This window comes from Mizuhopecten yessoensis, unplaced genomic scaffold (assembly GCF_002113885.1).
Source record: "Mizuhopecten yessoensis strain PY_sf001 unplaced genomic scaffold, ASM211388v2 scaffold3229, whole genome shotgun sequence".
Classification (NCBI taxonomy): Eukaryota; Metazoa; Mollusca; class Bivalvia; order Pectinida; family Pectinidae; genus Mizuhopecten; species Mizuhopecten yessoensis.
This window is the reverse complement of record NW_018404940.1, coordinates 3,054,785-3,082,775: the sequence shown is the minus strand read 5'-3', so window position 1 is coordinate 3,082,775 and position 27,991 is coordinate 3,054,785. Positions and strand designations below refer to the sequence as shown.

Here is a 27,991-nt window from a genome sequence, read left to right as displayed (position 1 = left end):
TTAATGTTAAAACTTTTCCTTGTATGTGCATCAACAGTGAGCATTTTAAAAGTAAACTATGATTACCGAAAAGCTTTTGCCCAGTCAAATATTCACTCTTCAAAGGTAAAATCTATTTTCGTCCTGAGTAAGTTTTGCCCTTCCCATCAAATTACTATAGGGTAAACTCTGTATATTCACTGTCATGATAAATTCGCCTCATTTCAGAGAGCAAAAAAGGCGAAAATTCAGCCACAACAAACATTACCCAGTATACATTAATTCTAACTTGTGAGAATTTTTGTCAATAAAGTGGACTGTGCATTATATTTTGTACTTCTGTTTGTCTTAAACTAAATCTTACAAAAATGTCATGAAATGGAAATGTTCGTTGCATGGCTGTATTTGCAGTTGATCCTCTTGATAAAGACATGAAAATAACACTGCCTCAAAAATTACTCTGTATACAGTATTTCTAGCTGAAAGGGTCAAGTTGTCATATGTTCAGTTTCACACTTGAGTTTGAGGTTCCGTATAATGTTGACAAAAAAATCATTAATATGACTAAATTGTGTGTAACAAAAGCATAATATGACAAAAATACCTTGGCAGTGTTGAACCCCGACTATCACTATCTCTACTCGACTGTCGACTGACGCCCTTCCCTCCCACATCACGACTGGCCTGGCGACTCATTGGAGGTCGGGGAGAATGTCCTGAAGATGAATCTCTCCGTCGCCGTGGAGACGAGGTGAATGAGAACGCACCTCCAGTTGACGGAAAATCCTTGTCGAAGGTAAAATGAACTTTAGACTTGTATTCGGGGATGATGGTTAGCAGGATGTCGTTAGAGAAATTGCTTTCCTTCAGAAGACGCTGCAGTTGGAGATGTACACGAGAGATGTGAAGAGTCGCCACATCCTCCTCGCGACAAACCTCCGACACCTGATTTTCGGGATCACCCTGTTCACTGTGAGCAAAATTGTGGTTCTTGCTTTTCTTCTTAGGGGAGTTACTGGCCACCGGTGTTACGTTGAGAGGGCTGGGATCTTGTGGATTACGGTAAGAGTGACTGTTGGACAAAAGCTGGCACCGAATATCACCAATGCTCACAGCTAACAGCGACACACAAGTCAATTCATTGATATTCTCTAAGGCAGAGAATGATATGAGTTCCTCGACAATGCCGGCCTGTAGCAGACAGATGTTGATCTGTATAAAGAGAACAGAAATACTTGCTATTACTGAATAGATGAAGAAAAGATCCATCATACATGGCTGCATATAAATAGTAAATTTAAACTTGTCTTATCTGACCTCTGTGTATCACAACATCCTGTCTAATCCAACAAAGTGTTCAGGGGTGCATTCTTTTATTTTTCTAGTCCTAACCCCCAAAGAGTTTTTCCAAAATTTTAATAAACCAACCTTTATTTCTATACCAAATGTGGTATTCTCATTGACCCGGCATACAATCTACTAGTCCAGGGCATTTGGTACTGTAATCTAATTTCTTCCATCATCCTGTCTAATTTTGACCAAAATGTTGTGTTTCAAAAAGTGTCAGATTGGACAGGTGTCAGATTGGAAGGTTTTACTATAATCATACTGTTTTCTATGAACCAAATCTTTGTGGAAAATTATGGCTTATGCATATTTTTTTCATTTCCACAGAAATGAAACTTTTATAACATTTTAGTGGTTTTCTTACCTTATTGAGAGTGAAGAGGGCCTGTATACTTGATGTTTTCATCTCCCCGGTGCGGAGACGTGATTCCGTACTGAACTGTCTTTCTGTGCCAGCAGAGTTGTCGACTCCCTCAGCAACCATTTCTCCCATACTCACGCCCTTTTTAAGTCGATTCTGGCGCTTGAGACGATCTAGACACTGGGTGTGTAAACCGTCGATGATCGACGATGGATGGAGCAGCATCAGAGTTGGGATCACTGCTTCCACATATCTACAATATCAAATGAAAAGTCGTCCCAGGTTATAGAGTAAGTACTATGATTGAAAGCCAGAGATTTAGACTACAAGTTACTTGAACATTGAAATTATTCTGAGTATAACTGACAAAGTAATGTTTGTAAGACTTGATTACCCCCTCCTTGCCCTTAATGTCAGTAATTGATGACAATGGGTCAGTTATCAAAATAGCAATGGTTGACCCATTAATAGCAAAGTTAACATGGGTAACACACACATGCATGGCTTTTTTGGGGAAGGCATCCTGTGAAATCACTAATTTTTGTGGGTATTTTAATTTTGTTGATTTTGCGGGTAATCTTCTTCCACGAATTCATAGATCAACGAAGTAATTACAATTTGATATAATATAAACTTTATTTCTTTTACAACAATTATGAAACAAGTTATTACAACTTTAAGTATCACTGTTGTTGACCCAGATGTTAGCGTGTTGGAGGTCTTAAAGTTGGAGGAAACCAGAGTACCCATGGAAACCCACGAAGTCTGGCAGGTGACCCCATACCTTTTCAAATCTAATCTGGGAGTCAAACTCTGGTTGCCTTGGTTAAAGACGAGTCTATTATCCACTGCCCCACCCATAACGCATTTCTCCATATGAGAGGGTACTCATTTCTTTTTTTGAAAAAACACAAAATTAGGGCCCCACGAAAAATATCTGATAAAAAACGAAAATCAAAGTACTTTGTTCCTGAAACAGACACATGACATTGAAACAGTGACACAATATCAGCTGAAAGTACATGTCTAATTGACCGCTGAGTAAACTTTGACCACTGAGTTAACGGTTACCTTTGGAATGACTCAAGGAATAAGGGCGTAACCAAAACATCCATAGAACCCTTAATCTTGACCACAGCTGTTGTAATGGATGCACTCTCCATCCTCAGCTCTGTAATATCCTCAAGGTCTGTAAATAACAAGGAAAGGCATCACAATATGATCTCAATAGTCCATCACACTGTAATTAACAACCCTCTCCTTGTAAGACCCCTCACTCGTTTTTTAACCACTTATTGAAATGATATTATAAATGCTATCGTTCCCAAACACCCTTCCATTCTGTCCCTCTCCATTTAACGAAATACAGTACTATGTCAACTTTATATCAGACACTCCAGTCTTATAATCTATTTCTCACTGCTTTAGAAAAAGAAAAAAGAGAACAACATGAAATGCTCCCTGGGAATGTGTCAAGACAGTTATCTCCCCTCTACTGATACAACCTATGTTCTGTTATAAGCAGTTATCTCACCTCTACTGATATCACCTATGTTCTGTTATAAGCAGTTATCTCCCCTCTACTGATACCACCTATGTTCTGTTATGAGCAGTTATCTCACCTCTACTGATACCACCTATGTTCTGTTATAAGTGCCCCCACCAGCCAATTCTTCAAGCACCCTTGGCACTAATTACAGCAAATATGGTAAACAAACAGCTGATGCATTTATACAAAAGTGTTGTATTTTACAGCTATCATTCAAACATACCTGCTAGACTTGATGGCTTAGTGCAAGATACTAATATTGACTGCAAATTACATCATTATTGTGCTGTATAAGTATGATGAATACTGCTAGACACAGAAGTTAGTATCTCACAGTGGAGTTCAAAGTATGTGTAGAATTACACAAACTACAGAAGAAACCTTAATAATAAACAATTACTATCATTTGAGGTTTTTTCTAACAATATATACACTCAAACCCATTCAGAGACCACCTGTGTTAAAAGACTATATTTCTACTTCCAAAAGGTGGTCTCATTATACAGCTTTGATAGTAGTTATACATGGCTACACACATTAGAAATGTGTCAATGGTAAGTGTGTCAAGAGAAACTCAAGTAAACAGTTAAAAGCTAGCTTTCTCTGGATTGTAATACCCCAATCCATTTTTCATGATTTTATAAAAAATATATTTATCTCCTCGTCTCCTTAAACATAATGCAAAACTTTTAACTCATTCACCCCTGAAATTTCATAATGAGCTATTCCAACCTTTGAATTGGAAGAGTTCAAATGTGTCTTTAGGGGTGAATGAGATAATTATAATGTCAAATGTTTTACTGTACAAATGACATTTTAAATTTCTGTACTGTAGAAGTGGAAATTCTAGCATATAGAATTATTCATTTTGCGACTCTTTAAACGATCTGTGGTGTGAAAATTCTAGTGTTGACAATTCTGCAATGTACTCATTTTTTATATGTATACCCCAATATTCTATATATATACAAATTTCATGAAGATATTTTTGCACTAATTTACTCAATACAAAAAAAGACGAGCATTTTCCACACTGCAATGATTCCATTTTTACAGAATAATCCCTTCCCTGGCAGACAAGAGTTCCCAGTATAACTGGGTTATATTTATATTGCTGTACCTTCTACAGTGTCCTTGCCCCTCGCTGACCCACCCTCCTCTGTGGTATTTCCATCCTTAGGCGTTGTTGATGTAGTGCCCCTGGTTACATCCTCCTGCTCCAGGGTCCTCATCTGAGAGATACTAAAACCCTGTCGCAACTTGATGAAGTGAGGAACACAGGCCAGACTGTGAACGTACTGGGCAGACTGTCCTGCCGAGGACAGCGAGTACAGGGACGGGTCAGCCTGTCCTCCGTGACCCCTACCCTGGCTTGGCGGAGGCTGGTACCAATCGTGACACTGCATCTGAGTGAGATGACGTGAGTAACACGCTAACAACACCGGAGACTTGGTGATAGGCTTATTGACCTGGCTATGAAGGTCGACAAGGGACACGTTGTCCGGGATATCTGGTCCTGATATTGTGTCTGTGTCACTTTGATCCGTCGGGGCGGATTCATACGATATTGTTGACGCATCACTAGAGCGTCTATTTATCACAGTATTATCTACACTTATCACAGTCTGGTCCTCTACTTTTTCTTCAGGGGTCAAAGTTTTGTTCATACCTGAGTCCAATAATGGCTGAGACGAATCATCCAATGAGAAAAAATGTCCACTACTTGGTCGAAGCGTAGAAACGTCCTCCTCGGCAGAGAAGTAGTGCTCACTTTCCAGCGATGCTAAAGAATACCCCTTGGGGCCACCGCTTTGTCTTAGTAACTGTGGACTGGGGATTGAACGTGTCATTCCCTTTCTCAGTATCCCTGGACTGTGAGACTCTATACTCTGTCCATCGGGTGGTGTCATGAACCTTGCACTCCGTAGTGAGGTATCGTCCAAGCTTCCTTTACGTGACATGAAATTGAGAGAGTCATATGACTGAAAGTGTTCTCTGTCCCCTGAGCTTGGTTGAGTCGAGTCTGCCTGAGTTGTCAGTTCGTGTCCACTAGTACTACTGGCCGTTGTCTGAGTTGACACATTACTTTTTAGGGTACTGGTCACTGACTGACCAGCACTGCTGGTCGTCCACTGTTTGTCCGTCACTGTTGATCCCGACTGACTTGTTCCCCCTAGAATGTCTTCAGTAATGTTAAAATGCATGGCTGGCGATTCTGGACTTGTCATATCACTCATATAGCCTCGAGTAAATGCGAATCCACGACCTTTGTGAGGTGACAAACCTCCACTAGAGGGAGACACATCGAACACTAACTTATCCCTGAACAATAAACTTTGCCCAAAACCCGGGTCATGACCTTCAGGAGATACCTGTAGCACTGCAGCAAACGGCTTATCTTTAGTCCGTCTTGGATTAAAAAATCCAATTCCGTTTTTATTATTACCAAAAAATGTACAACCTCCGTGACAGCCACACTTCCCGATGACAGCTGAGCTGATCTTCATCGTCTCAACTGGCCAAAGAAACCAAAGTCGTTTAGTTTTCTTATCGTGTAACTTCAGAAACATGTTTTGGATTTCATGAAAATCGGGATTGGGGAGTGCCATGGCTGCTTCAGCATCTATTGGCCCCATGGTGAGACCCCCAGACTCGAGCCAGGTATTGGAGTGGTCCTGTTTACAGTCTTTGTGATGGAGGGCCGAGGCACAGATGTACTGGTTGAAGGACAGATGTTCTATCTTACCAGTGATCCCTGCCCGTGTGTTTGTCCCGTGGAGGTTACAGGTGGATATCTTTATGGGGTAGAGCTGGTAAAATATAACAACAAGGTATTAAGTTAGAGTAATATACAGTTTGGTTTGCTTGTGTTTTACGTCCTATTAACAGCTATATGGTCATGTAAAGACGTGTCAGGTTTTGGTGGTGGTGGAATATTGGAGCACCTAGAGAAAAACCACCAGTAACTGGCGACTGCCCCCCGTAGGACTTGAACCCGTGACCCAGTAGCGGAGGACTAGTGGTAGCAGAATGTCAGACGCCTTAACTACTTGGCCACCACGGCCTCTAATATACAGTATACTGAGAAATTTTAGACGCAACTCAACTTTGGTCTTTTTTGCCCTCTTTAATAAGTCATTATTGTTGACATAATTAAAAAACATGATACATGTATAGTCAAAGATGAAGGGCAAAATTAACAGTAAGGTAATTGGTAATTTACCAGCGCAGGGCAAATATTTGTTTGGACTCGGTGAAAGTGTCCCGGTACACAACATACATTTGCATTATTATCAACTTCGAAAATAAAATTAGAAAAACACACAATTACACTGGAAGAATCAATTGAATTATTAAGAAAATCATTTTAACAGATATCTGGAAACCTTCCCCTGTGATTATCTGAGGCAACAGATACTGACACTTGAAATTTTCCCTTTGATTACTTGAAGCATCATATACCCTGAAACCTTCCCTTAACTACTTGAAGCAATGGGCACCTAAGACACTCCATGGTGACTTCTTGAAGCAACAGAATCATGAAATAATTTCCCTGTCATAGCATGAAGCAACAAATACCAGGAAACCCAATTTCTTTACTAATGGCAACACATGTCTACAAGTAGCTGTTATTACCTGTACATTGAAGGCAGTGCCAGACTCGACAAGGAAGAAGTTAATCGAGTCTAGGGACACCCTGGTCATCTTGTATTTGATGTCCTCCGACGACGGGCAGTAGAAACGATACTTGGACAGCATGCGACACTGAGGCTGGGGAAGCATATGTTGACACAGCTGGTAAGAGCGCGGGTGTTGCAGGCTGTTCTCTGGGTCTTCTACCAGCGTGATGAATGTCTGCAGGAACTCAACGATGTTCTGTAACTACTCAAAGATGAAAAACAAGGTAATTACTGACTGTAAAAATATTTTAGATGCAGGAACTCAAAGATATTCTGTTACTACTCAAAGATAAAAAAAAAAAAAAAACTAATTACTGTAAAAGTATTTAAGGAGTAGTCTTATCTTAGCATCTGGGGCTTAATTCATTGCACTAAAGTATTTTAGCGCTAATTGATCTGTAAATTGTGACCTATTGCATATATTGTGGATACATCAATGTACTAAAGATACGCTAACATTTTATTTGTGCTAAAAGATGTACATTAACAGCATTTAACACATTAAAAGTCTGAAATTTGTATCAAATTATAAAAGTTATTCCTGTCCCGTTTTTACCAATTTCCTTCATCATTACATAATGGACTGATGAACTTAGGAACTGAGAGTTAGACAGGGGGAAACATAGACGAAGAATTTGTGTTACAACTAGAACACTGACAGGTCATCAAAAGCCCCTTACCAAACCGTAACCACCATGGTCTATTTTTAGTGACCATGACCTTGGCTTTAGAAAAAATTTAAAGCCCATGTACATATCAATATAATAGTGTTATCAAATGTCAAATTTCAAAGAAGATTAGTCTTTTGGATTCTGAGATAGGGACCATATCCACCTGCACCTATTTTTTGTAACAGTATCATGGACTTGAACTTGGGAACTTTTTAAGCACCATAAGTGTGGACAGACAGACAGACAGACAGATGGACAGACATACAGACACTCTGATTATTATAGGGAACCCACATCTCTGACACGGGACCTTAATGAAAATGGTGCACCATATCTGAAAACATAAAAATCCTTGCCAGAATACAGGTAATTGTTCTACCAGAAAAAAGATAAGTATTCTACCAATAAACTCAGGTAATATAGGTGTCACACCTGAGCACAGGTGAGTTTGCCTGTTAGATCTCCAATGATAGCCTCCACCAGCCAGCCATACTCCAGTGTTTCCGAATCCAATGGCAGACCCTCCAGGGAGAACATAGCATGACCTCTGACCTGTAACCCTGATAACCCCAAGTGACCCACATTAAGGTGACTCTCGTCTTCGTCTCGCTGTACAAAACACAAAATAAGTTAATTAGCTGAAGAACAAATAACAAAAATGTAATCTTCATGATGATGACATTCTGTAAATGTGAAAATGTTTGTGAAGTTTGAATTTACTAAATTGGCACAAAATTAAAAGTGCAAACACGCTGTAACACTATGAAATATATACAGTCAAACCTGTTCATGTGACCCCCTCCATTAAGAGACTGCTTTCCTAACAGACCACTTGTGTTAAGAGACCACTTTTAATGTCCCCCATTGTAGTGGTTTTGTTGTGAATTGAACGTGTATTAAGAGACCACCGGTATCAAAAGACCCCTTTTTGGACTTCCCAAGAGATGTCCCTAAATACAGGTTTGTCTGTACTGCAGCACTATTGCCACTGCAGAAACTTTCACACCACAATGAATTTGAAGAAAATTTCAAATTTTACAGTAAGCACAAAGAAGTGACAGCAACTAGAACACAATAAACCATCATGATAATATGATACCTTGATGATAAATTACTCATTCAGTCATTTATGATATGAAATAGAAATTGTTGTCATTGGTCAGAAATCTATACCTCTAGCATATCCTTGGCAACCAGAATGACCGGAGACAGAAGGAGCTGAAGTTTCGTCTCTTTGAAGTTTTTGTCCAACTCGAAGCACAGCCTCTCTAAACTAATACTGGGACAGGGCAGGTCATCAATACTGCAGTTCTGTAATACAACAGTGGTCATACATACTATTATTACAGTTTATTACATACTTACTAATAAATACGTTTTTTTTGTATATGCTATACGACACAATTGCTCTTACACATATCAGCCCTTGCCGTATCACACCCCAAAATCTGTATAAGCCCCCGCCATATCTCACCCCAAAACCTGTATCAGCCCCCTGTCGTATCTCACCCCAAAATCCTTATCAGCCCCCGCCGTATCTCACCCCAAACCTGTATCAGCCCTCTCCATAGGAATCAGCCCCCGCCGTATCTCACCCCAAAACCTGTATCATCCCTCTCCGTACGTATCAGCCCCCGCCATATCTCACCCCAAAACCTGTATCAGCCCCCACCGTATCTCACCCCAAAACCTGTATCAGCCCTCTCCGTACGTATCAGCCCCCGCCATATCTCACCCCAAAACCTGTATCAGCCCTCTCCGACGTATCAGCCCCTGCCGTATCTCACCCCAAAACCTGTATCATCCCTCTCCGTACGTATCAGCCCCCGCCATATCTCACCCCAAAACCTGTATCAGCCATCTCCGTACGTATCAGCCCCTGCTGTATCTCACCACAAAACCTGTATCAGCCCTCTCCGTACGTATCTCACCCCAAAACCTGTATCAGCTCTCTCCGTACGTATCTCACCCCAAAACCTGTATCAGCTCTCTCCGTACGTATCTCACCCCAAAACCTGTATCAGCCCTCCCCGACGTATCAGCCCCTGCCGTATCTCACCCCAAAACCTGTATCAGCCCTCTCCGTACGTATCTCACCCCAAAACCTGTAACAGCCCTCACCGTACGTATCAGCCCACAAAACCCATATAACACCCCTTTTGGAAATTTTTGTTTTCCAATATTTCAAAAGAAAAATAGATCATAAGATAGTAGCTTTTATTAGTAAGTATGTAATAAACAGAATAAAACATGCCTTTTTCCATACCACACCCAGTATCAACCCTCTCAGGCTTTCGGCCACTTGGGCTGATATTGTAGTCTCGGGTTGATACTGGGTGTGATATGGAAAAAGGCATGAATTATTCTCTATATACCTCATCTATATAACATCAGTATAACATCTATATAACATCTATATAACATCTGTATAACATCTATATATCATCTATATAACATCAGTATCACATCAGTATCACATCTATATAACATCTATATAACATCTGTATAACATCTATATAACATCAGTATAACATCTATATAACATCTGTATAACATCTATATAACATCTGTATAACATCTATTTAACATCTATATAACAACTGTTTAATAACATGTTTGATTGGATTGATCACATAAAGGGAAAATAAAACATTGTGTTGTCTTCACATGCTCGAGTTACCCTTGCCTCACTAGAGAAATGGGCAAGATACATGACACCTTAATTCAGAGTGAATGAACGACAACAATGGTACATCAACCTGATCATCTTTACTATTATGTTATTATCTGATTTGAGTACAAGTTATAATAAAATATTTATTGCCTTTGTGGTAGGAAAACACGATTTTTTGTTTCCCCTAAAAAAATGTGTTTCACTTGGGTTTCACCTTTGTGCAACATATTAAATTTCAAGAAAACTAAGAATTGTTTTTCCTTAAACAAGCACAATAAATATATATAGTTGAGTAGTATCAAAGTAACCAACACCGGTCCTATGGTCCTACTTTATCCTTCTACCACCATAGGAAAAGTTCTCCCCTTCTTCTATCCCACATTGTCTCAGTAGTTTAGCTGTTTTAATACCCGGCCACTTTTTGGAGGGAATAAACATCGCTGAACAAACAAGGCTAAATGACATCTTCTTCAAAATTCAAGGGACCTGCTCTTAACGTAAAAATCTTCTCCGCACTCTTGTCATCACAAAATCAAAGCCTCTTCATGCAGCACCTCGTGAATGATAGATATCTGTCTAACGATTGGTCATGCTTTCATACCTAAAACTAACTAAATAGCCTACCAAGCCTTCAATTTTGCCAAGACATATTCCAAGAGTCTGTAGAAGATATGAGTATGTGCATCAGGAACAGAACCCTTGGACACCAAAGTGGAACAATATAGGAATCACAACAAGAGAACCAAAACTTCTCAAGTCACTTTTCTAACTACCCAACGTAAACAAATCTTCAGGCAGCAAGGTTAACTTGTGTGCCGTTTGCTGACCATAAACTATTACCCTAAAAATGTATTCTGGAAATATAGCTTAGATATGCATAGTTCTGCACCCATGGTCATGACAGTCGTCTTTGGAGTAACACCAGTGACTATAATTAAGTAGCAGATCATATCAGATCCCTCAACAAACAAAAGTCTTTCTTACCTTGACAAGATGTGCATGTATATCGTGGACAGTTACGGACACAGTGACAGAAAAAGGTCGGTACTTCCTAGCATCAAATGGCTCAGTATCCTCTCCGCCCTCCGATGCTGATAAGGGACCCATGGCTGCGTTGTCTCCGGAACTCCGTGCAGTTCCCTTGTCGTGGAAGTCTGTGAACACCTGATCCTCGCCCAGGTAATTCTCCTGTAGATAAACAGTCAAACCTTGTTTGTACAAACTCTGATCATTTCAATAGGAGAAATATACATATTACCATATTTATCCAGCAATAAGCTCATGCCTGGTAATAAACCTAACCCATCTATTGCAGTTCAGTAGAAATGCTATTCTATGGTCCTGTAATAAGCCCACCGCCCTACCATGAGCCTAAGATGATGTGTTGTCCTGTAATAAGCCCACCGTCCTACCATGAGCCTAAGATTATGTGTTGGCCCCCTGGGCTTACTGCCGAACAAATACGGTACTGACATCTATTTTTAATTACTGATGTTCTAAATTCTGTAGCATTTATCAGATATAAGTCTTTTTCACATTCTCTAAGTAATTACCAAAAGCCAATTCTTCAAAAAGAGTAAAAGAGACAGTTGGTCACAATACATTCCTATTTTGAATAGATGTTGTAAGGAAGTCCAAACAGTATAAACTGATGAGAGACACAGTTAAAACAACAAACTAGGAGTATATTAAGAACCTAAACCATTCTGGAGAACCTTGATTTATAGAGGTCCTAGTGCACAGCATTCTTGACAAAGGAGAACATTTTCTGAAACCTCACAAAATGTTTTTGATCCTGAATGTAGCCAAAGATTTCATCATAAGGGAAAAGTTAAAAACTAAATGAAATTGCTAGTCAAACCTGCTTGTGTGACCACCTCTATATAGAGACCACCCATGTAAAAAAAAAATTTTTTAAATATTCAACATTACAGCGATTTCATTGTGAATTGAACCTGTATTAAGAGACCACCTGTGTTAAAAGACCAGTTTTTGGACTTCCCAAGGGTGGTCTTTTGATATAGGTTTGTCTGTAACTGACCCAATACACAAACTATGTAATACAAGTTTTCACAATCTCACCTTTACATGTATAAAGTTTCTCAACAGCGGACCATACAGACACAAAATGGAGGGGGCAACCTCCAGCTCTACGGCGATCAAATCTGCAACCATTTCTCCGGGATCAAAGTTGGGAGGGGGCTGGCTCCGCCCCTGTTCTCCCCTGATTGGTCGGAGTGGTATGAGCAAGGCTTCCTCTAGCTCAGGCGTAGAGATGGTTCCCTCGGGGGCCAGTGGGGACTGAACCTTGGCCAGACGGGGCATAGGGTGGTATGTGTAGACAATACTGAGGGCTACATTAGAGGTATACCAACAATCTATCCAATCTTGCCTATAACACAAGGTATAGGAACAAATTTTCAAACAATTTTCATATATTTTATTGTATAAACAGCTTTCAAACTTCTGTAGTACATGTACATCTGTAGTTCAGGGTTGAAATTGCAGTTTTGAAATTTTTTGAAAATGTAATAATACTTATTAAAAAAATACTTTCATCTTACAGGAAATTTGACTGTATACAGTAACACTGTATGCTGAACATGTTCGGCAATACAGTAAAAGGGGATTTATTTGCATTGGGAAAATGCTTGTTTTTTTTTGCATTCAATGAATTAGCACAAAAGGATCTGCAAGGAAATTTCTAAGCATATTGATATTGAAATATATAATACTCATGTCACATACCTATATATATTTTTGGCTACAGTACACTGGGAAATTTTAGTCCCAGTTTAACTTTCGCCTTTTTTGCCTATTTTAATGAGGGCGAATTTATCATCACAGAGAAGTCAAGTTCACAACATACTATGAAAAGAAATATCATATGAAGGGAAAAAATATTCACTATGCAAAATCAGATTCTACCAGTGGAGAGCAAAAAGGGTGAAAGTTTCAATGTATATGTTTTTAAGTTATCACATGTAATGATGAAAGGGTATTTCCCTACATAAATACCAGGGTTGTCAAACCAGATGAATTTTTGCAACTGATTACTTGAAAAATCTTCTTACAGAGTAACCAGTTAATCGGTCAGTGTGGTAATCAACCAATAAACAACAATACATCAGATGTTTAGTAAAATTATCGGTCATACTAATAGAAAATGTATAGGTTTAAGATGAGTAAACATGGAGTTTCCCTGTGGGAGTAAATAAGCGTCTGACTATTAGGTTTTTGATTTTGGTAACCTGTTCGCTGTCTTCTGACCATATAATCATTGAAAACCCTAATAAATACATGTGTCAGTTTGCACAAACCATAGCTGTAACCCACACCGTAGTTTGGTTAGGATCACCTACTTACCCTTCTGACGTAGAAGTGAACCGCCTCCACTGTTTCTTCCCCGGTTGTTGAAATGGATTCTCCATGATGTTACCGTCCCGGTCCATCAGCTTCATACTCTCCGCAATGGCACACACCACATGCCTACTGGTGTTGTTTTCTGGCAAAAACAGCCGACAGAAAGCACTCTCACCCTGAAGGGGAAAATACCGTTTATAACACCAGGTCACAACTAATACATTTCGCATTAATTCAAAGAACAGTCAAGCAGGAATTAAAATATCTTGCAAATGCTTATTCAGAAATTTTTAAACAACAGATAATGTATAATATTGTTTAAATTTGTAGATAATTATCAGGCCTGTAAATAACTTGTTTAAAGCACATATAATAATAAAAAGAATTATTAATGGAAATTAAAAAAGACGATCTGAGGATTGCAATGGAACGGGACATAAAACAACACGACAGGACAGCTTGGATAGGGGTTACAATATGCCCTACCCGTCACCCCCATATCATGGTAGTGTTAAAAAAGGAAAAAAAATCCACTTCAATATCACCAGAATACATGAACATTCATTATTTCGACACAAATAAAATCAACTCTCTTTCGCTACTTTATATTCCATAGTAATGGGCTAAACAGAACGGGCAGACAGCATCTAGATTTCTCAAAAATCCATCTTGTCTTAGGCATAAAATAAACATCTTGGTAGGGTAGATGATGACCGTACTTTGATGAGGAAATCAATGTGGACCGTCTGTGGCAAGTAATCATTGTAGGGTAGTACAAGAGATAGATCCAAGGTATCTCCGCAGAATGCAATGTGCGCTGTAAACAAAGCAAAAAGGGAGATAACTATTTACACTTCCAACAAAACAAAACATGAGATTTTTTTTTAATATTTTGGTTTGTTTGTGTTTTACGTCTTATTAACAGCTATGGACATTTAAGGACGAGCTAGGTTTTGGTGGTGGAGGAAAGCCAGACTGGCCAATACCTGGCGACTGCCCCATGTAGGCCTCGAACCTGCGACTCAGTGGTGGAGGGCTAGTGGTAGCAGAATGTCAGAGGCCTTAATTACCACTTGGCCACTGTGACCCTTGCATATGGGTAACAGTAACCTGTTCACAGGAACAGAGGAATAAAGTCATGATCACACGAATTATATAAGGACAATCAGCATTACCTCCCCCTCCTACAAGAAAAGTTTTTAATCCACAACTTCTTCTGTAAATACAGATATTTTCATGAGGTCTAAATTTTGTGGTTTCTCGACAAATCACCATTTCGTTGGTACATGAATTCGTGGATTACAAGTACAAACTCAAACAGAGAATTGTCTGAAGTCAATTTGTAGTTACTTCATAGGCCTATGAATAGGGGAATGAAGATTACCCATGATATCAACAAAATTGAAAAAGGTGAAATAAACAAAGAAATGGATCAAGCATTTCCCTTCGACTAGATGGTTTCAATTTATGCTGATTTAACAGTGAAATGTTACCGTTCTCTGGGTTCTGTGATGAGGTGTCGATCCAGTTGTACTCGTTAGCGAGAGTGATGAGCTCAAAATCCTTGATCAGCAGGTTCATGGTCCAAGTGTACGGCACGAAGTGGTAAATGTCTGGAACAGTCTTCGTGGACCAGTCCTCGATCAAGTCTGCAAATTAAAATGTTTATCATATAATTTATTCAAGTACATTATAGGTATATGCAAAATCACACCTTCAAATAGGTTTCAAAGGAGATATTCTACATAAAATCAATTGAAAACTGATGTTACCTGTATGCGTATGCAAATGCAGAATATAGTAGTATTTATTTCTGTGTGCATTAAGATAGCTTTCTTTTTTGGGTTTATTTTTAAAAATATGCTTCCCTAACTTTTTTTATGAATTTTAAAAGACAAAAAAAGAATATTAGAACATCTTTTTTTTTCCTGACAACAAATCATTATTTTTTGTTTTTGTTTCTTAAGACATTCAGGATAGACAGGAAGCTACAGGGTATGTTCCCGACTATAAGGGCCAAGAACCATGTATATTTTTTATCACTTGTACTACTGTACTTGCCTACAAAGAAATGTTTGTGTTGGAATATGAGCCAGACGGACGCTTTACAGGCGATGAAGTCACACTGCCAGTCCTGGTGGTCGTTCCAGACCAGAGGGTAGGACGCCGTCACTTCAAACTACAATTCAACAAATATTACAGTCAATCTGATGTAAGTTATAGTTTTTTTAATATTACTGTAAAAGTCTGTGGAAGTGCTCATGTTTTTTTGTGTTGAGTGAAAATAGACATATAGAATATATCTATTTCAAAACCACTGCCAATGCAAAATATTTCCATCCCAAGATAAATATTTCCACCCCATGAGTCGTAAAATGAACATTTCCACACAAGAAAAATTATCATTTTATTATATACAATATACATGTAGCAGCATCGTAGAATTTTGATATCCTCAAATTATTGAAAATATGTATTATATTTTAATCCTGTAAATGTTTGAAAAGAAATGAAAGTTATAGATATACTTTGTGAATTGATCCATTCAAATATTTTTTCCTTTTTTTCTGCAACAATTTCAGTAACTTGTAAGAAGTTACATGAAGAGAATATTACCATAAAAGCATCATCATTAAAATACAAAGGTTTCGCTCTCGATATAGATATATTCTCTGCACCCTTGGAATTTGTCAAGACAAACTTGAGGAACTGTGAGTGAGCTCACGCGCTCACAAAGGTGTACCCCCTACTTGTATTAACAGTGTTTCTAGAGCAGAAATTAAAGTTTCAAAGAACATCACTCAAGGAAAAATAGTAAAATCACAAATTCCTTTCTTCACGCATGTTTACATATGATGTACATTAACTGTGATAAGTAAAAAAAAAATCCAACTAACTGTTAAGGAGGAGTTACACTTACAAGGTTTATGGAGCAAGAAGTTTAAAGGGCCATAACTCCAAAGTTTCTGGAGCAAGAAGTTTAAAGGGCCATAACTCCATAGTTTCTGGAGCAAGAAGTTTAAAGGGCCATTACTCCAAAGTTTCTGGAGCAAGAAGTCTAAAGGGCCATAACTTCAAAGTTTCTGGAGCAAAAAGTTTTAAGGGCCATAACTCCAAAGTTTCTGGAGCATGAAGTTTAAAGGGACATAACTCCAAAGGTTCCAAAGTTTCTGGAGCAAGAAGTCTAAAGGGCCATAACTCCAAAGTTTTTGGAGCAAGATGTTTAAAGGGCCATAACTCCAAAGTTTCTGGAGCAAGAAGTTTAAAGGGCCATAACTCCATTGAAAATCGCCATAACATCAATTCCTTTCTTCATGCACATTAACATAGGATGTCCTTTTACTGTGTAAAGTAACGAAAAATTCCAACACACAGTTTGGGAGGAGTTGCGTTTACAAGGATCATGGGCAGACGGACAGACAGGATGATTCCTATTTACACCTCCAAACTTCCTTTGCAAGGGGTTATAAATACAAGGCAGTGTATGCACCATCTAGTGAATGAAACATGTATACTAATTTGATCCTTTAATGTACATCAAAAGAATCAAACAGCAGCAAGACGGTAAAATTAGCTTTGAAGTTGGGTTGAACCCTTCTGTAATCTTCAAAAGATAGTTATCAATTAGTCTGTTCTTTATTCCTGAAACTAAACAAAAGGCTAGCTGCTAACGGTGTGCGGTGCACCGAAATTATCGGTGTTCGCGAATCAGAACTTTCGAATCGAATCACCAATAAGGATTTCCGGAAATCGGTTCGGTTCGGTTCCAATTCTTCATACTAAGCATGAGTGTACGCACAATAATTTTGTACAATGGTAAGTCATTTTTGTAGCATGTTTGTATTTTAAATGATGATATTCAGAAGATTGAAAACGACTGTCAGAATTTCCCGCGAATGATGGAAGTCCGGTAGTAAACAATGCATGCAGCGCACCAAGCGGCGAATATAATTACTACGAATGGTAATGAGTCCACACTGTCCTACGATAATACCCGAGTGCGTAGCCAGACTATCGGTATCCTCGGGGCTGATTATCACTATACTGCATAATTGATCAGGAATGACGGAAAAAACAGCAGACTCTATTTGGATTTCAGTCGTCAGCTAAAGATGACAACTTTCAGTTCATATTATTACATAATGACTGTCTGTGCCCAGTGGGGGTAAGTTACATGATCTCTGTTTCAGTAATACGCGCCATTTTTAAAAACGTAATCAAAACACTGACATTTAAGTTTGAAATACGTTTTCTTGTGCAATTTCAACTTAAAAACGAATCATCTGTAGAAATAAACTGGTGCATGCCTGCATGGCTAAGTTATAAATGATTTTTTGGCACATTTATTGAAGTATAAGTAGTTTTGCCAAAAGTGATCCGATTTGGGTACTGGTCCGATTTGGGTACTGCCCCCTTACACAATTTTCATTCTGTTACTGACTAATTCTTGGGCTACATTCGCGTTACCGGTTGAAACGGTACGTGTGGCGCAGAAATTTTCCACGATAAACGAACACACTTGGACCGTTCTATAAGCAGAGCTAAAAATGCAGTTTCGGAGAATAAAAAACAATGTATCAAGAATATTATGCCCTTCTCTCACGCGTCCACTAAATTAAATATCGTATCTTAAAAACTACATGTGGCTTGACATTGTTTTAGAAAGAAATAACGCAAACTAGCAATATTCAGCAGTTTAGTTTCGGCCAGGTACGTCTGGACCCCTCAATCTACACGTACCAAATTTTCCTGAGGTCAGCCTCGGTCCAAATCTGTACCTGTCGTTTTCTTTACAGGTTCAACTGTTTCAACCGGATACGCGAATGTACTCTTAGTGTTTTTATTCTATGACAAACTGGAAATATTATGAAATATATAAAAACACTTTCGCAAATAACCAGCAAAATTCGTTGAAACTTTCATATAATGGTTATGCAACTATGTCGACTTGATTTTATGAAAATCTAAACATTCCGATTGTTTGGGGACTTTTTTGGAAAAAATACCAAAAAATTGAATTTTCGTCAATTTTAATATTTTCCGTTTTTTTTGGTGTGTGGCATTGTTCGGAACAATAACAACAATAATAAAATGAAAAGAAGCATTTCTAATTAACCCTTTTATTTATCGCAAAATATGTTACACATGTTACACAAAGTGTTTCTTATTGAATTTGTACGTATAAAAGTGATTATCTACAAGCTAAAAGCACCCAGGACACAAAGATCTATACATATAGAATGGGAAATTGAACAAAATATACACAATGGCTTTATAATTAATTTATTTTACATTTTACAATCACTTTGATCCGGGTGAGAGTTATCTTCCTTGAAAATAATCGGAACTTTTTGCAGAGGGGTGACATTTACACAATGACAGTTGTCTCTGTTTACATATAACAAAAATGATGGAAATAAATCAAAAATATGATATCAATATATGACCTTGAGGTCGTCTGGTCTCATGTCACTGTCTTCCCGTGAGTCTGTTTATGTCTATGAATTGGAAAGCTTTATTCCTGAAGTACGTGTGAGTATACATTTCCCGGTAAAATCTCGATATCGGGTGTTGACATATCATCGGCACGCACGTGTACTATTGTTTACCATGGGCCTGTTCGTTTATGCGGAACAACCGGTTTGACCGTTTATAAATGTAACAATTTCGGGTGTAAATCCTGGCGGACCTGCAAATGTGTATGCAGGCCTTGCAAGGCTTTCTCAAGACTCGCCTGAAAGCAGCATCAGATTACTAGGTCCGACCTTATTTAATAAACGAACAACAGTGGTCCGATCGGTTTGACCGTTTAAATGAAAACGGCCCAGCAGGTGTTACTATAATTTGCACTACGATATTGAATGCCCGATACGCAATACGGAAATGACGACATGGTGTACATGCACATTTCGATCAAGATAATTGAGTCCTAGCTGTACTTTTTCCGGAAGTATGTCACGAAAATGGACGCTGATGACGATGTGTGGAGCCACCTTAAATAAAGGTTTTATACTTGATTCTTGTGTTTTTATGAGAAAGTTTGTATCAAGTGAATCGATTCGAAAAAATCGATTCGAAGGGATCAAAATCGAAATTGAACCGATTCGAAAAAATCCTGATTCGTCCCAGCCCTACTAGCTGCCTGACCTCAATTTCGAAATGACTTATTTCCAGGGTGTAGAGAAGATGAGTGTACATAGAGTGGATCCCTTGTGTTTCGGGGATGCAGTAGCAATGCCCTACCTCAAATGTTTCACATTCTACTAGTGAGCGATACTGGAGACTGGTTGTGGCGTCCATAAGCAGCAGTTGGCCTTTTGTCTTTGTTGTGTAGCCATCTTCGTCTATCACCCACGGGACGTTGGTCTCCACATACGACCCGGGATTGGTGTTCATGTGTATGGCCTGTGTTTCCTATCGAACAAACAAACCCATTTTACAAACTTGGAGGATTGTTGTATCTAATTTCTTGCACAAGAAAGGTCAAAAGATCAAACAGATATACATTGTAACAGAAGTCAAACAAACATACTGGGTATATTTGACCGATTATGACAAAGCAAACAAATTTGACTGATTAGTCGTTATAACCAGCGACAAACGCAACAGCTTAATTGCGAAAAACTCACTGACTGTTTGGTGAAAAGTATATCGATGGTGGCCTTTTCAAGCATACTCATACGAAACTCAAAACTCTTAAACTGACGTCGCTCCCCTGGCTTGGCTTCTTGTGTTGGCACCATTGGTTGGTAGTCAGCCGGGTAAAAAAACTTGTACAGGTGTTCTCTACAGCGAAAAAAAAAATGTATGACAGTCAGAACCTATGTACGTATGTGCAGTAATACCCAAATTCACCTCTCTACAGCATTACAACCATATAACTCTACCAAGTTTGGATGGCATTCATAAAGCTGTAAATGCCATGGCCAAGGTTTTGACATCAATTTTATTATGACATCATACTTGATATGTTATTCATTGAACAATGCATACACTTATTTTAACTTGATATGGTATTTACAGTCTATATGAATGACTCGGGGCTTAACAATAAGGGTAGCCCGATAGTCTGAGACTAGTGAAAACTCCAGCTGGACTCTTAAAATCACTAGTCTTACTCGTCAAAATTTGTCATTACTTTTCATGTTCAAATATACTGAGTAAGTGGAATTTGCAAATTGGAAACTACTAGCCCAACTGACTAATGGTTTTTAAAATTAATTTCTAGCCCTGGCATTACGATGTTTGCCTGCAAAGCTGTGTCATTTATATGAACAGTAAATACATATCAAAACGGTTCAAATTTATATTGAGTCTGAAGTATGCCTCCTCAACATCAGACATGCTATACTCTGATTCTAATCTCTACAGACATGTTTTTATACTTTCAGATAAAAGTCTCAGAGTTTTGAAACCTGACACAAATGAGTCAAGTCAACAGGAGATAATCAATCTGAAAATTCTATAATTTCATAATTTGAATCAAATCCTGCAGTCTGTATGGACGGCCATTGACTTAATCCTAACCACTGCCACAAACGACCAATCTATTTACACACTTGTAACATAATCTCATACCTCTGTCTGTCGGCCCAGGGTCCGTAACTTAGGTCGGTGTTGCGTCCACACTTGATGTCCATACCAAAACAGGGATACGTCCGTCGTACGACAGTCTCCCCATCGGCCAGCTCAACTATCTCCGGCTCATAGGGTACAATACCTAGCGCATATAAGTTTGATTATTAGGGTTTCAATGATTCCATTTTGTTGTAAACTGCTCTATACCTGTTACAGTAGCTATTAGGTCAAACAAAGTTTAAATAAGAGAAAATATATCATAATTAACTTTTCTCGCAAAACATCTCTGCCACAAGGATGGAGAGTGATTAGCTTGAGGTATTTCTTCTGGGTTTTTTCATATTCGCGTAATCACAATAAGTAGTACAAGAGACAAGTGGGAAGGTAACTGGTTTTAAGACTGTTCATATTATCTGGCTCAAGCTCATTAATATTGCCTCTCTTGTTCTCTTTACATATCTGGGACATTAAAGCTATATTACCTGGCTCAAGCTCGTTAGTATTGCCTCTCTTGTCCTCTTTACATACCTGGCTCATTATAAAGCTATATTATCTAGCTCATCAAAGTTATATTACCTAGCTCCTCATCAAAGTTACATTACCTAGCTCCTCATCAAAGTTACATTACCTGGCTCATTGAATCTATATTACCTGGCTCATCAAAGTTATATAACCTAGCTCATCAAAGTTATATTACCTGGCTCATCAAAGTTACATTACCTGGCTCCTCATCAAAGTTACATTACCTAGCTCATCAAAGTTATATAACCTGGCTCATCAAAGTTATATTACCTGGCTCATCAAAGTTATATTACCTGGTTCACCTTGGTAATATTACCTGGCTCATCAAAGTTATATTACCTGGCTCATCGTGGTAATAATGTATGTTGATTTCTCTAGTCTGTAGCACAATGAACCCTTCTCCCATATATCGAGGTGGCCTGCAAAATGTAAAATATAAATTTATCAACTCCTGGGCCATGATCTTGATGGCACAACCACACATATGGCTAGTAGATCTTATGTTGGGGCTAATGAATATCTTTAGAGGTAATTTAATATTATTAGAGATTCTAGAAGGATCTTGACACACACCATTAAAGGATCTTTATCAGATCTACAAAAGGTGACCATTTACCTTCTTTGTCTTTCATTTCCCTTACAAGTACTATTACTCAGTCCAATGTTGGAAATCCTAAATGAGAATCTTGTATTTCAAGTAATCTAACAACCAAAATTTCTACACTAAATAAATTTGCATTTTTCAACAAAGTACACAGGATGAATTTAAGCTATATACACATTATCAAGTCAAGGGCAAAATGTGAGAATTTATGACATGATATTTCTAGACACAACAAAAACTTTGTCTAATATTCTGTGAAAATATTGACCTACAGTCTGCTCAATTGTAAGAACCAGTGTAGTGTAGACCGAGCATACGAACACAACTTACTCATCCACAGGTCCTGTGTGCTGTAGACCGAGCATATGAACACAACTTACTCATCCACAGGACCTGGGTACTGTAGACCGAGCATACGAACACAACTTAATCATCCACAGGTCCTGTGTACTGTAGACCGAGCATATGAACACAACTTCCTCATCCACAGGTCCTGTGTACTGTAGACCGAGCATACAAACACAACTTTCTCACCCACAGGTCCTGTGTACTGTAGACCGAGCATACGAACATAACTTACTCATCCACAGGTCCTGTGTACTGTAGACCTGGCATACGAACACAACTTACTCATCCACAGGTCCTGTGTGCTGTAGACCGAGCATATGAACACAACTTACTCATCCACAGGTCCAGCGTACTGTAGACCGAGCATACAAACACAACTTTCTCACCCACAGGTCCTGTGTACTGTAGACCGAGCATATGAACACAACTTCCTCATCCACAGGTCCTGTGTACTGTAGACCGAGCATATGAACACAACTTCCTCATCCACAGGTCCTGTGTACTGTAGACCGAGCATATGACCACAACTTACTCATCCACAGGTCCTGTGTACTTTAGACCGAGCATACGAACACAACTTAATCATCCACAGGTCCTGTGTACTGTAGACCGAGCATACCAACACAACTTACTCATCCACAGGTCCTGTGTACTGTAGACCTGGCATACGAACACAACTTACTCATCCACAGGTCCTGTGTGCTGTAGACCGAGCATATGAACACAACTTACTCATCCACAGGACCTGGGTACTGTAGACCGAGCATACGAACACAACTTAATCATCCACAGGTCCTGTGTACTGTAGACCGAGCATATGACCACAACTTACTCATCCACAGGTCCTGTGTACTGTAGACCTGGCATACGAACACAACTTACTCATCCACAGGTCCTGTGTACTGTAGACCTGGCATACGAACACAACTTACTCATCCACAGGTCCTGTGTGCTGTAGACCGAGCATATGAACACAACTTACTCATCCACAGGTCCTGTGTACTTTAGACCGAGCATACGAACACAACTTAATCATCCACAGGTCCTGTGTACTGTAGACCGAGCATACCAACACAACTTACTCATCCACAGGTCCTCTGTACTGTAGACCGAGCATACGAACACAACTTACTCTTCCACAGGTCCTGTGTACTGTAGACCGAGCATACCAACACAACTTACTCATCCACAGGTCCTGTGTGCTGTAGACCGAGCATATGAACACAACTTACTCATCCACAGGTCCTGTGTACTGTAGACCGAGCATATGAACACAACTTACTCATCCACAGGTCCAGCGTACTTGGGACTGGGCACAAACATGACTTTGAAATTCTCTGCCTTCCCAATCAGGTAGTGCATGAACTGGTCCGACTGCGTGGAGGCAGGCTTGGTAGTGTACACTAGCTGACCTTCCTCAAAGTGGACTATTAGGGTGTTGGGCACCAGCTGGTTACCAAACACACAACGACCCTGGAACAAGACAGAGAACTGTACTTTCAAACTGGCATGATACAAGCACAAATTAAAATTATTACTTTCATTGGTTCAATTTTTTGTCGATTTTTCACAATATTTGTAATTTGAAGGATTAGGCTGTTTTTGTTGGTAGGATAGTAATCCTATAAGCTCTAAAAGAAATTCTAAGAAACTACAAATAATTTCATTTGATTTATTTTCCTAAGAAATATCCATACTGAATATATGAAGCACATGATAAATATAAGCATAAATTAATCTTTTTTTACATGGCAATATTCCCACAAATGAACAAAACATTTACCATAGTAAAATTTGAATAAATTAAAATTAAACTATCATTTGCTTGGTTTCTCTTCAGGTACCCCTTCCACATAAAGACCCCCTTAGTGCTACATTAGGGCAAACAAGAGTGACTAATATAAGTTGATGTAACTTGTTTCAGAATTGTTGTAAAATAAATCAAAGATACTTACACAAGAGATTTCTATCTTGGTAACAGGGATCAGGTCTCGCCAAAACTGGTGTGTTTTGGATACTGTTGCCGCAGCCCTTCTCAAAAAAAAACAACATTAGGTATGTTTTTTAAAGGTTTTTTTACCATTCGTGAAAGTAAACTGTATGATTCTTACAAAGTACATTTTGTGAAGGTGTTTTATTTGTGGCATGGAATTTGTGCCTACTATAAACCATGTAAATTCACTGGTCTTATGATAGATACATACCGTATTTATCTGATACATACCGTATTTATCCGATAAATACCGTATTTATCCGATACATACCCTATTTATCCGATACATACCCTATTTATCCGATACATACTGTATTTATCAGACAGTAGCACCATGTCTGGTAATTAGCCCACCCAAACCAATTGCAGTTCAACAGAATTTGATTTCATTGTCCCGTAAAAAGCCCATCCCCTTACTTTGAGTGAGAGATAATGTGTTGGACCAGACCACTGAGCTTATTATATTTAGCCCAATCATTGTCTTATTCACAAAACCACTCCAATGACTTTTGGATAATTAACCCTTTCACCCCTATGTAACTGCAATAAACTCTAACATTCATTGATCTGGATAAGTCCATTATGGTCTACAGTGGTGAAAGCTGGTTAAATCTGGATGAGGAAATTAATTTTCAAGAACTTATGATAAGAAAATAGTGACATTCTTATAAATCCCCGGAGGCACCATTATTAGTGCAGGTGCCCTCATTACATCAAATACGGTAAATAATGAACATTAATTGTGATCTGTGATGTATAAGTTACATGAATAATTGTTTAACCTAATGTGCAGAACATAAATTTATCTTACTTTTTCTTATCAAAGTTTCCATCCGTGTCCTCACTTTCAGTTCCCGGAGAGCTATCATAGGTCCCTGTACGAAACAGCTTCTCCATATTAGCATAATTTCCAGACCGATTGTAGACATGGAATTCAAATCCATCCAGAAAGACCACCACCCTTGTCTCAAGATGAGAAAGATCTGCCAAAAATAACCAAGAAAGATTAATCATTATCTAATATGATTTCTAAAGATTACATAATTATCTGCAAAGCAGACCATGGGAAATTTATTGTCTGGATTGACATATCACAGTATCCTCCAGGCCTGATATGCCAGGCACTGCACCGACCATTACCAGCCCTCCATCCACCATTATTTTTATTTATATCCTTTCTTAAAAGTCAATGTTTCCTTTAACAAATGTTGAGTTTAACATCTTGTATAACAATACTGTCAGCGAGTAGTTCATACAACTACATAGCTGAAATACTAAATCAACATGATACTTTGATGAACACATAACAGGAAATTATTGACGTTTTATGTCTCTTTGTGACCAGATAGAGACATCCCAGGGCTTCTAAGCTCTCAAGTATTTCTGGGGAAGTCCCTGCATAATAATTCCTATGCATTTGAATTGATTTTTCATCTTAATCTAATAAAACTGACAGTTTAATGAAATTTAAACGTCACAGGAAATAAAATTTAACACATCAAAACAATTTTAATCAAAATCATTTTCAGACCCGTTTACAAAAACTATAATGGGAAAAGACAGTGTAAATAAAAATTGGGATCGAAGCCTACATGGGGCAGTTGCCAGATACTGGCCACAGATTGGTGGTTTTAATCAGGGCACTTTGGTTTGCCTCCACCACCAAGACCTGGCAAATCCTTATATAATGACCATATATAGCTGTTAATAGGACGTAAAACACAAACAAACTTAACCAAACCAAATATTGGCTGCAATTCATCAATGAATAGTCTATCTAGAAGTCCAAGGAAACTTACCCCTCTTAGACCTAATATAAAATCAAGTAGCTACACAAGTCTTAATTATCTTGACAACATAAATATATCAACACATTGTAAATTTCATACAAGATATGAAGAAATTAAAACCTTCATTGATCTCTTTAGGTGTATACTTCCTCCACCACTTAAACAGGATAAAGCCGTAATGGACGCGTATGGAGTAGTCTTCCGTGATGAGATGAAAGTCACGGATCATCAACTTCCCCGACAGTACGGAAAAAGAAAATGAACCTGCAATTACAGAACAATTAAACACATGTAATTCTTTTGTGATTATGATGAAATATATCTCATACTGAAGAATGACCTTTTAGAGAAAACATGTGAAAAAGGAGATTACATACAACTGTCCATTGATTTTGTAATTAACAACTTTGATATTCTTTGCATACTTATAAATTATTACCTTATAATTTCATGCTTTATCTGTGTGGCCCTGGTACAATACCAGCCACTTTATCCTATCAACGAAGTGTGAGGTCACTCTGGGTGCTGATAATTATGGGGCCCAATAGGGAAAATCGAGGTTTAAATCTTTAAAATCTTTCTTCTTCTGTGCCATTGGAGGGATTTTTATGTAATAAGAATAATTTTCCGTGGTTGCTTTATTATTCAGTTGAGCGATACAGGCCCTCTGGGCCTCTTAATAATAATAATAATAATAATAATGGTTATTCAGGTAAAAGATAAATGACAAACATAAAATTACATTACACAAGCAATGACAGCACAGAATGGTATTTGATGAAAGACAAACCTTTAAATATCACAAAAAGCATATGCTTTTTACTTGAAATAATATAATTTTTAGTCATATGCTTTTTGTGATATTTGAAGGTGTCTTTCATCAAATACCATTCTGTGCTGTCATTGCTTGTGTAATACTACAATACTACAATTATTAAAGGAACTTATAATTTAAAGTGGAATAGGGTAATTAAAATATTATAAATAGACAAAATCATTTTGTTGTTCCTTTTTAGCTATTTCCATCAAGTGATGTTTAACCTGAAGTTTAAATTGATGTTTTTTGTGTAGACTTCTTGTTCGAAGATAAATCTAGTTTAATAAGAAAATATGTGTCAGACATGAATGCCCCTTGCCAAATTGGTCCTGTTGTTGACTCATAACTAACAACATTGATCTTTGCATTCACCTTAAGCTGCAGGAAGGACATGGATAACACTAATCTACATATATATCGGACCCAACCCTGCTACTCCCCCTGACCAGTCAGCCACTCCCATAAAAAGGTTTACTCTGACCTGCATTGTATTCATATCAATTCATTAAACCTGTTATCAGGTGAATAAATCCCTATACAGTTTGGTATGGTGCGCCATATTTGGTGAATGAAGATGAAGAACCTTGTTTACATCGGTATTTACGTTGTCTCCATGTACTCTAGATTTCCTCCAAATGTATATGAGTTTTAAAAATCCTGAATGCTTCCCTTCTGGGGCTACACAAGCAATCAATTCACCTATCATCCCCCCCCC

The 27,991-nt window shown here is 38.4% G+C and overlaps 1 protein-coding gene across 1 annotated transcript in view; it reads right to left on the bottom strand.

Annotated features, from left to right (window-relative positions):
* The window catches only part of LOC110447187 (uncharacterized protein KIAA1109-like), a 109,417-nt gene that overhangs the window by 80,716 nt on the left and 710 nt on the right, over positions 1-27,991 (bottom strand). Inside the window, exons 2-22 of the mRNA XM_021492719.1 lie at positions 26,580-26,723; positions 25,481-25,652; positions 24,632-24,707; positions 23,959-24,149; positions 22,064-22,143; positions 21,203-21,344; positions 20,254-20,410; positions 19,868-20,038; positions 15,686-15,803; positions 15,118-15,273; positions 14,344-14,441; positions 13,628-13,800; positions 12,344-12,653; positions 11,246-11,449; positions 8,761-8,898; positions 8,020-8,196; positions 6,873-7,118; positions 4,357-6,046; positions 2,759-2,876; positions 1,691-1,940; positions 584-1,191 (exon numbers count right to left, since the gene is read on the bottom strand). Coding sequence (XP_021348394.1) covers positions 584-1,191; positions 1,691-1,940; positions 2,759-2,876; positions 4,357-6,046; positions 6,873-7,118; positions 8,020-8,196; positions 8,761-8,898; positions 11,246-11,449; positions 12,344-12,653; positions 13,628-13,800; positions 14,344-14,441; positions 15,118-15,273; positions 15,686-15,803; positions 19,868-20,038; positions 20,254-20,410; positions 21,203-21,344; positions 22,064-22,143; positions 23,959-24,149; positions 24,632-24,707; positions 25,481-25,652; positions 26,580-26,723 — 5,419 coding nt within the window. The remainder of the gene's footprint in view (positions 1-583; positions 1,192-1,690; positions 1,941-2,758; positions 2,877-4,356; positions 6,047-6,872; positions 7,119-8,019; positions 8,197-8,760; positions 8,899-11,245; positions 11,450-12,343; positions 12,654-13,627; positions 13,801-14,343; positions 14,442-15,117; positions 15,274-15,685; positions 15,804-19,867; positions 20,039-20,253; positions 20,411-21,202; positions 21,345-22,063; positions 22,144-23,958; positions 24,150-24,631; positions 24,708-25,480; positions 25,653-26,579; positions 26,724-27,991) is intronic.